Genomic DNA, 10,793 nt, shown 5'->3' with positions numbered 1-10,793 from the left:
CAGGGTACACTCGGATCCCTCTGGCAGGTCCTACAGTCCCCACCTCACGAGTTTGCCCAGGACCAACCCGCCCGCCCACTAGGAGCGGGAAGAGCCCTTTCTTATAAAGGGAACAAACTCTTCGTTGCACAAAAGCGACTCCTTCCCCCCCCCCCCCCCCCAGCCTTCGCACACCATCTCTCCCTGATAAGTATCAAGTTCTCCAGAAGCCCAACTTGCGCTTGGCAATGCTCGCGCTGCATAGTGTGCAGAAGACTGGCAAAGAGCGGTCCGGGGCAGGAGGGGAGGCTCTGCGCCCCCATTCCTGCACACGCGGGCTGGAGTCCAGGTTGCTGGAAGCCACCGGAGGCGCGAGCCTGCCTGGATGGTCGCTATTTCTCTAGAGAAAGGAGGGGAGGGAGCGCGCCTCAGTCTAGCACTTTGGGTCGGAAGTGCGCGGCGAGTGTGTGTGTGTGTGTGTGTGTGTGTGTGTGTGTGTGTGTGTGTGTAGAGGGGCGGGAAAGAAATGCACTCTCTACTGCCCGTCATTCCCTTGCACCGGCCAAGTCCTAGCCAAGCCTCCCGGTGCATCCTTCCTCCACTACCCCCTCCCCTTCTTCCCTTAGCTGGGCTCGCGCGGCGCAGCCGGAGCAGCCAGTGAGAGCAACATCCTGGAAAGAGGGGGGAGCATCACTGCCCCCCAAAAGGGAAAAAAGCCCCACCCTGACACGTTTTGCTGTTTGCAAGTCCCTCGCACGCCCCCCGCACCTCCTCCTCGCGCTCGAGGCCCCCCCGGCCCGCTGCGCGCACATCAAAGCGCCTCTCCGCCGCGCACAGTGGCCGCGGCTCACTAATGGGATTGCAGGCTGGTGCCTGGCTCCGCTGCTGCCGCCGCCGCTGCTCGCGCTGCTGCTGCCGCCGCCGCCCGAGCCCGAACCCGAGCCCCCGCCAGCCCCAGCTCAGAGTCGTAGTACCCGGGGGCCGAAGTCGCGGCGATGATCCGAATCTTTCCGGATTTCAGCGTGCAGGTGACGGCCGCGGCGGCCGGCGGGGCGGCCGCAGGGGTGCCGGCCGGCGCGGGCATGGGGAGGGCCGGCGCCGCCGCCAACGGTACCCCGCAGAACGTCCAGGGCATCACCTCCTACCAGCAGCGGTGAGTAGTCCCGCCTGAGCTGGGATAGTGTCCCCGCCCCGGGGTGCTAGGGTGGGACTCACTTTGCTCCTGTTTTGTACCTTACAACACACATGCACACCACCAGGGCTCACTTTGCCTTCCTCTCGTTCTATAGAAGAGGAAGAAAAAAAAAAAAAAAAAAAAAAAAAAAAAAAAATCACAGTCCGAATTGAAAAGCACTCCAGTGCACTGGCGAAGTGAAATCATCCTTTGCCCTCTGCCTAGCCCCAAATCTAGAGCCCCAATCCCGAGTAGCGAAGGAGTTGCAGCGAAGTCTGAGACGCCGCACAAGGTGCTTTTGCAAAGTTTGGGATCCTTGTTCCCCTTCCAGCAGAATTTTCTCAATGCCTTTGCCGGGTGCGAATCGGCGCTGACCAACAACCAGGGGGGCAATTGATCACCGGAGGCTGATTGATCATTTGTTTCCAAACAAAATAGAAACGATTTTCACGTGTAGCGGTAGACTTGGATTTCTACATAATAGTGTTATCATGTCACCTGTTACTACAGGGAAATACAGCATGAAATCCGAGTCTCTTCGGCGCTGTTAAGTATTCATCTTAAACGTATTATAATGCAAATGGATAAGATTCAAAGATACAAGTTAGGAAACAAATTTTGCAAAGTTAAGTAAGCTAGGTGGTAAGGTGGAAGTTTTAAAGTAATACTTGTGTGCATTTCTGTTTAATATATTGGTAGATTTTTAAAAAATGGACATGACATTGAGATAGTAAACATTATTCGATTCAATTAGGAAAAAAAGAGGGAAAAATGACCACAGCCACCAGCACTGGAACCCTGAGGTTTTTCCATAAGGACAGCTTTAGATGGTCCAAGATTTTATCGAAAATGTAATCCATAAAAATGTGCTGAGAAAAACTAACAATGTAATAAGAAAAGTAAGTTCTCCATTTGTGAGGCTCAATTTGACTGAAGATGGAAGAAAAAAGAGCACACGAAAGTGTGAAATTAAATATTTGTGTTTCCCAGATTGCCCACGATTAAACATCTGAGAGATTTGCCAATGGCATTTAACTTAAAATATACACAATGCATTATTCAAATAACAGTTCCTATTTTTACCTTGTATTTGAAACTTCATTGATTTGAGAACCTTTGATTTGAACCAACAGTATTTAAACTGAAAAGGTTAAGATAATCTATCATTGCCATATTTTGTGCCTTCTAACCAAGGGCCCAGTGACCAGAGCAGATTTTGCATAACACAGTTTTTCAAGTTCATGCACAGTATTGCAAATATTCTAAAGAAGACTTCATTATATGCTCTGCTTATTGTCAGAAGTTTTTAAAGGAGTCTTAAAAATATTTCAAAAGGGGGCTATTCCTTGTCAAAGAGATTTTTTACTTAAATTATTTTAGTTTTCTTTTACTTCAATGATGACAAGAACCTTTAATACAAAAGATCTGGGAATCTTTCAAACATGAAGGATTGGAAAAGAATTAGATTTTTCCTTTTTATGGTCAGGTTTTTTTTTGTCATTTATAAAACATTTAAATGACAATAGAATTTAGTGATCACTTTAACTGGGAAGTGCAGGCAACAGTCACAATAGTGTGGTCTGTGAAGTAGGGAGTCAAGGGTCAGAAATGTCAGATGACCTTTGGAAGATTTCAGGGACCTCCAGGGAACTTGAGCTAACCTAAAAGATATACATTGGGGGCAGTTATGAATTGTTAGCCTTCAGGTTTGCTCTGAGTGTTGGTGTTGTCCTTCAGCAAAGATAATCTTGGGGGTAATTTTTCCTCAAGTTAGGAGCATCCAGGGGCAGTTCTCCATGGTCTCTGCCATCTCAATACTGAAAGCTTCTCTGGAACTTTACACCTTTCTGTCTTTGAATTTGGGTTTCTTGTCAAACATTTGAGTCCCACTATAGTTATAAAGATAAAAGTAATCAACTCTGAACTCTAGCCTTTGGGATGTATTATTCCCTCCCTCGATTTTTATGTTCTCTTATATTGACAGAAGGGAAGATGCTGTGAAAAATGTTGTCTTCTTTGGTGGTGTTACTCAGATATGATGACACCTGTTACTGTCTTTAATTTTAAATTTGGGGCAGAAGAGTGAGTCATGTAGGACAAGAAGATTATTGGCAGGTGTTTGAGGTAAGGTCTGAGCCAGCATTGTGGGCCACCAACTGTCAGGCTTCAGGAACTCTGAGGATCAGACTTATCTTCTACCTCAAGACTTGGATATGTGTGCTAAAGTAACACGGCATGTCATACACACACACACACACACACACACACACACACACACACACACATTTTAAGTACTTTTGGGGAGTCTGATGAGAGAGTGAGTGATAAGAGTGGGGAGTTTTAAGCAGAAGGCCTGCTTCTTGGGACAACACGAGCTTCTCTCACTTGTCATCTTGGGGCAGAAATGCCCTAGATGACTGTTCTGGAGCTAGAGCTTCCAACTGGCAACTTTCCCCCTTCTCTACCAGTCAGGTTGTATCTTGTAGGCAACAGTCTCTACTCTAGTTCATTTCTCAATCATTCTCATTTTCTCCTACCTGTAGAGTGTACTCCAAAGAGAACTCAAACATCATCATGAAAATTAAACACCTCTGCCCCGAGAAAAAAACCTTATGCTTTAGATGGAAGTTTCCAAGTTCCAGCCCTACTTCACTGAATGGTAGGACCACAGGGGACTCCTTTTCAGGTCTTTTATTTATTTTTCCTGAAGTTTAAAGCAAAAGGCAAAATCTCGAATAGGACTGATGTTTTCCATCAGTCTCTTTCATTTATTCAAAGTGGAAAAGCTTTGGGAGTTCTTTCTTCATGCCAGGTTGACATATGACTGACCCAAGTCTAGGTAGAAAACTGCTCTCATACTGCAGAGTGGCTTAGCGGAGAAAACGCACTGACCAGGGTCTATCCAGGTAACACGACTCCAGCGCTGGACCTGCTCGGAATCGCTCTTTCTCTAGGCCTTGAGCTGTAAAATGGGGAAGCGGCTGGGTTAGATCCCCAGACGCAAGCAGTCCGATCCCAGGTACAGGACCTCAGTTGGGAGAAGCCTTTGTATATAATTGCGTTTTAACCGCTGGGGATTCACCTGTAAACCCCGGGGTCTGCATATTTCTACGTGCTTGAATAATGCAGATGCTCCGGCATTAGGGGCTCTGCTGAGAACGCCAGAGCCACTAGGTGCCTGGGTTGCAGCTGCGTGGGCCCGCCGGACTATCTGGGCCGCTGGCCTGGGCCAGCGAAAGCCCCTGTGCCCGCCCCACGTTTATTTCCGCTGCTTCCGAAGGTGCGCCCGGGACCGTGTCCTGTCCAAGCTCACTCTGGTGGCCTCCCAGTTCCCCTCTCTTTCTTTCCTTCCTCCTGGCTGCGATACTCCAGAGAAGGGAAGTGTTTGAAACTGCAACTGAGTGGCGTTGTTGCGCCAGCAGCCGAGCTTTCCAGTCCCCCTTACGAGAGAGAGAGAGAGAGAGAGAGAGAGAGAGAGAGAGAGAGAGAGAGAGAGAGAGAGAGAGAGAGAGAGAGAGAAGGGGTGTGTGTGTCTGCGTGCGAGAGCGCTTTGGAGCAAAGCAGCTGGAAAATGCCCAGAAATACTTTCACAGCGGTCAAGCTGGGAACCCCCTGCGTGTCCTCCCCCTCCCTGTCCCTCCCAGCCTAGGCCCCGGCCACCCCCCGCCGGGAGAGTGTGTGCCCCACCTGTCACCCGGCCAGCTCTGGGTGGTGGTGGTAGTGGGATGACTGTGGTGTGTGTGTGTATGTGTGTGTGTGTGTGTGTGTGTGTGTGGCGGCGCACTAGGGTGAGAACCCGGAGGCGGCGGGGCCCTGGGCCGGGCTGCCCGCGGGGCCGCGCGGCCGCCTCCCCCCGCCACCACCTCCCCCTCCTCCTCCGCCGCCTCCACCGGTCGCCTGTCTCCGAGCTGGGCATGTCTCGGGAGCCGGAGCGGCCCGGGCCGCGGGCGCTCTGCGGCGCATGGACGGCGGCGCCCGGCGAGCAGGGGGAGGAGAAGGCGCAGGCGGCGGAGGAGGCGGCGACCTGCGGCTGGGAGCACCGGTGGCGGGAGGGGACGGCCGGCCGCCGGCGAGGCTCCGGCCCCACTACTTTTCCGTAGCCTCCCTGCCTCAGCAGCACGGCCGCCGCCGCCGCCGCCGCCGCCACGGCCACGGCCACGGCCACGGCCGCCGCCCGCCGGGCAGCAGCAGAGCGCCGCGCACGCCCGCACTCACTCCCGCCACCCCACGCACACGCACACCCCCCGCCCTCCCCACGCCCCCCACCCCGGGAGGGGGGAGAGAGGCAAAAAGTAAGAGAGGAAAAAAAATAGCAGGAAGATGGCGCCCACCAAGCCCAGCTTTCAGCAGGATCCTTCCAGGCGAGAACGGTAACACTTTTCTGTTTATTGAACCTGCCGCCGGGGCTGCTGCTCCCGCCGCCGCCGCCGCCTCCGCCGCCGCCGAGGTGGCGGGGCCCGCTCCGCAGCCCGCCTCCTGGGCCCCGAGCCCGCGGGGACCTCGTCTGGGGGCTTGCGGCTAAGCGCTCGCCCGCGGTCCCCGCGCGCATTGTCCGCCCGGCGGCGGCTGCGGCAGCGAGCGGGCTCTGGCGGTGGCGGCAGCGGCGCCAGGCTCTCCGAGCAGTCGCACCTCCTCGGCTTGGCGAATAGAGTGACTCGCTGACAAAAAAAAAAAAAAGAAAGAAAGAAAGAAAAAGAAAAGAAAAAAGAAAAGAAAAAAGAAAGAAAAAAGAAAATGGGCAAAAGAAAAAGAAACAAACAAAAAAGAGAAGGCGCTGCTGTGTGACGGGAAGCAGCGGTGAGGGTGGGGGGCCGGGGGATCCCCGGGGCCGCCGCAGGTCCCTTGGCAGCTGCTCTCTAGGAAGGGAATGAGGCTGGGGAGGGGGAGGGAAGGCAGGCGAAAAGGGGAGGAGGAGGAGAGGAGGAGGAGGAGGCCGGGGGCGGGGAGCGCGGAGCTCGCGCCAGGCCCGGAATGTGTCGCGGAGGGGCTGTCTCCGCGCGGAGCAGCTAGGCCGGGCCGGGCGGAGCGAGGCGCGCCGCCGCCTCCCCGCCGCCCGGGCTGTGCCCTCAGCCCTGGCAACTTGTGGGTCTCTTGCTCTGCCCTCTGCTCTCATCCTTCCCTCCTCTCCCTCTCCTCCCAGAAAAATAAATAAATAAATATATAAATGAGAAGAAATCCCTTAAATCCAAATAAGCAAAGAAACAGCGAGATCCAAAATGTGTCAGCAGTTGGAGCATCTATGCCCCGTTAGTTACTGTTTGGGGATCTGTGTTTTAAAAAGTTCCTGGGGAGAATTGCATATCTAGGCAAGGGGCTCAGTCGAGCATGTCTGTTTGAAGTTAGTTAAACTACTAGGGCCAAAGGGAAAAGGAGTTTGTGTTCAAAATATCCCTAATCGTCCTACGTGAATAGCATTGTTAGAGTAACTAAGCACCCCGCCCCCCACCCCCAACGTGGTTTCCCCTCCTGCTGTCCACCTTGCCTACTTTGTTTGGAATCCTATTTGCTATTAATTGACAGCGTTAATGACATTAATTGCATATAGCATATCGGCTTGAGCAAAGTGAGTATCTCTGTTTCCGAAGAGGAAAGGTTCAGTAGGAAGTATGAAACGTAACCCATTGATTCATAAGGAAAACAAATACACCCCCAGCCCCCAAGCATGGACATTTACTTCCCTCTCAGGCTTAGGAGAACTTGTAAAGAGGCCCAGGGAAGTGCTTAATTGCAGAATTTAATTGTAACACAGGCAATTTTATTTTTGATACAACGTAGCTTTTGATAGAACATACATCAAGAAAAAAATAGGGAGACACTTAGGCTGTAAAAAGCTTCTTTTGTACTATTGCTTGTTTCCTTCATGTAATAGGGACAGCAGAATTATCAGGATTAAGGAAATATTTTTAAGAAGATACGTAATTGACTAATTCTAGATAATTCTGTAAAAATCATATATCAGAGAGTTAATCATACGTAATCCAGTTTTTTAAAGGTGTTAAATGTTATGCATATACATCAACCATCACTCCCCATGTCTGACTCTTGTGATAGCTAAAACCCAACATTTCCTTCTTAAGTATTAGTGCTTCATGAGGAATTCACATACTAAATACTTTATTCTTATGGGAGAAAAATTATTTCTAAGTGCATCCTGCAAGGCTTTTGATAATTACTTTAACATCATGGTGAATACTTTTTGAAATTAGAAGGTATAATTGATTTCCTTTCTGCTTTTCCCTCTTTCTAACTCCTACCCTCCCTTCCTTCTTTTCCTCCTTCCTCCTTTCCCAGTTGTGTTGGTAGTAAATGTATTTACTGGGATGGCCCCAGTAATCTCTCTAGCAGAGGCCTATTTGTGTGCCATTTTGGGAATTTCTCTGAGATAGGAATCTCGAAGATAGAATTAATTTCTTGGGGAAACTTCATAGCCTGTGCATGAGTGCGTTCTTTATCACCTGTCTCCATTTGGCATTCGAAGAAGGTAAATCAAAGTGTGCGATTTGTTATTCTGCTCCACTTGAGAGCTGAACTAAATAACACTTGGTCTGAAATTCTGATTGAAGTTGTAGGAGGATATACTGTATTTAATTTAATGCCCTTTAATAGCATCTTCTTGTTCAGCTTGGATGCTGTCATTTTAAAGGTTGGATCTGAAAAAGTTTAACCTATGGGGAGAGGGAGGAGTAATAAGGGGGTGGGGGACAGAAGGAACATTATAGAGGAAAGGAAGAAAGGAGTTCTAAACTGTTAGAAACAGTAATAACCACAAACTTGGTCCATTATCCAAACAGTTGTTTTATGCCCCAAGGGTTTACTTTGTTATCAGGGTTTTAAATGCTCTTAGCACTTTAAGTGTAAACATTACACATGTAAGTTGATTTGGTTTTGTAATGAGAAATGGGAAGTCAGATGGTTTGTTCAGGAGGGGCTTGTTTTTCATAGTTACTTGCTTCAACTAAGTAAGTCATTCCACCTTCATCTGCACTTTGTGCCTGGAACTTGCTAGTTAATAATATTCTTTGTAAATATGGTAGAACCACAGATATGTTTATAAAAGATGACTCTGTGGATGTAAATTGTATCTTCTCATTTATTTAAAAAATGATTCCCAAACCATTGATTTCACAAAAGTGTTAATGGGCACTTGATAATTTACTACTTTTCAAATATACCCATAATCAAAACTTACAGAGAAAAAATGTAACTTTTGAATTGTCTTATTTACAAAGTGTGTGGCCTGCATATGATAATACAGTCCAAAAATCATTTTCCTTACAATGTTTACAAAGTAAAGAAGCTTACTCTTGATAATGTCTTTGGATACTATTTAGTATTCCTTAAATTTCTCTGAATTGTACATACACAAAATGCTTCTTTAGAACTTGAAAGAACAAGTTGAAAACCTTGTATGTATAAACTTGTTTGAATTTCTTTAAACTCCAGTGGGCTGCAAATTATATAGCACTGCCACAGAGTTGTTCCACTGTGTGGATATATAACCAAGAAAATTAGAGAGAAGTGTCAAGCATGTGATGTGCCCATGCTGGTTTGCAAAGCGTATTCCACTAGCACATGGTTTTGACTGAAAGTGTAAAGGTGGTGGTGGAGACTTTTTTGGAGGTATTTCTTTCTACAGTATAAGCTTAAACAGTGATAAATGATGATATGCATTGTCTAACACTTGCTTATATATATAAATAGCTCCACAAGATTGCTTAAATGATAATCGAAAATATGAAATAGGATGGCCTTCATATCACAAGGCCAAGGGTCTACAAATGGAAAAACTGAAATAATGAAATATTTCCAAGGCAACAGACTGTCAACAAGAACTGTAATGCATGGGCATATCATAGATTCCACCAGAGAGGATATTAGATAGTATAGCTCCAGAGTCAGGACTTATAATGACCTTTATTACGTAGGACCCTCCCACATTATAGCATCCTTTCAGATTTCTAATTTCTGATTTATGAATGAAGGGATATATAGCTACTCCAAATGTGCAATATGCCAATCACTAGATTTGATTTGATACAGTGAGCAAACTGGATTTCAACATTATTTGATACTTTTGATTTTAAAAAAAAGTTACATAAGGTCTTTATAGCACTTAGTGTTTTTATGAGTAAAGTTTTGGTCCCTGTGTCTATATATGATTTTAAAAATAGAACTTTTATGTTTGATTAAAAGTTATGTGTAATGAACATCTTTCTCAATAATGAATTGAGAGAATTACATTGCCTTTTAAGTACAATCCACAAGTGAGAACAATTTGATAGTTGTAGAAATATGAATTTTGATCTTCCCCTGCAGTTCTCTACAATGTTTGCCCCTATAACAGAGCTATTTTATAGGAATGCCAGAATTTCTATGACCCCTTCAATTCTTTTTCCCTGCCCCAGATTTTAGTCTGAGGCCCACTGGCATGTTAAAATCACATCTGTTTGAAGCAAGATCTGCTGTCCAGGATGTCCTGTTTTGTAGTGAGATTCTCGATGACAAAATTCTCTGTGTGTGTGCATGTGGGTGTGTGTGTGCACACTTAGGCTTCTGTGAAGCAACACTTTGGGTGAGGATTTAGAGTAGCTTCAATTTAGTTATTGTTTAATGTGTAGATCCTCTTATTTTGGGATGTTTATGGGAATATATTACAAAAACTTCTGAATCATTCCTAGTAATATGTTCCCTTAAAAACTTCCTCAAGTGTATTTCACTATTAATAATGACTCCAATGTAAACCTTAGTCTGGTTTTATTTTTTAATTCTTGTAAACATTTCTTATGCATAATGCTGCTAAATTTAAAGAAAACTAAGCACACATGAAAGCCACAGAGCTAACCAACCTCTCCATGCTGTGTTTACGTGGCTGCTTTTTCTACATTGCATATAATGGAATGCATACAATGGTTGTATATGGTGGAATATTTAAACTTATGATTAGGTTAAAACTTCTAGAATTGATAGGAAAGTTCAGTTATTGAACTGTATTAAATGATGTCAGTATTTTCACAGTAAAGAGTGGCCTTTTTTTCCTCCCCTCACTGGACAGTGTAATAAACCAACTGTAACTGAATGGTATTTTTACAACGCTGGGCCTCATTAGTGTGAATAGGATGTTTGCACTATTAAGTTTGATAGAACCTTACACAGAATAATTTGTAGAAATATTAGTAATACTACAGTGCATAAATAGGATGTGACTTAGTAAGAATGAAGTGACTGCTACTGTATCTGAAATGACGAGGGCAAAGGCAGGATTGAAGAGCTTGTGAAGTTGTCCTCAGTGTACACTTGTAAAACATGTTGGTGAATTAGTTGGAATACTTGTGATCTTGTGTACAAAATCATGAGAAGCAAGATGAAAATACCATGTTTCTATGGCCCACAGTGCTTCTGGCCCTAGACTGCAGTTATTGATTGTTTCTTCCATTCAGCTTTATTTATTGAATCTCTACCATGGACCATAGTCACTTGTGCTTGGGATTGTAGTGAATAATGTACACTGTAAGAGCAGTTGTTTTGATTATTGAATGGCCTTTATTTTGGACATGGAAAGCATGATACTGTCAGAAAACACACTTTTCTAAGAGTGAGTAGCATAGATTACTAAAACTATAAGGCTCTCTATCTTTATTTG

At 46.1% G+C, this 10,793-nt stretch overlaps 1 protein-coding gene across 1 annotated transcript in view; it reads left to right on the top strand.

The window, feature by feature from the left end:
- Nucleotides 1-365: 365 nt before the first annotated feature.
- Nucleotides 366-10,793, top strand: part of NPAS3 (neuronal PAS domain protein 3) — an 846,643-nt gene continuing 836,215 nt past the window's right edge. The window contains 1 exon segment of the mRNA XM_079127214.1: nucleotides 366-1,132. Within this exon segment, the coding sequence (XP_078983340.1) occupies nucleotides 975-1,132 (158 nt within the window). The 5' untranslated portion in view covers nucleotides 366-974.

Source organism: Sciurus vulgaris (assembly GCF_902686455.1).
Source record: "Sciurus vulgaris genome assembly, chromosome: 2".
NCBI classification, from domain to species: Eukaryota; Metazoa; Chordata; class Mammalia; order Rodentia; family Sciuridae; genus Sciurus; species Sciurus vulgaris.
The sequence above is the reverse complement of the archived record's forward strand: the minus strand, read 5'-3'. Positions and strand labels throughout refer to the sequence as shown.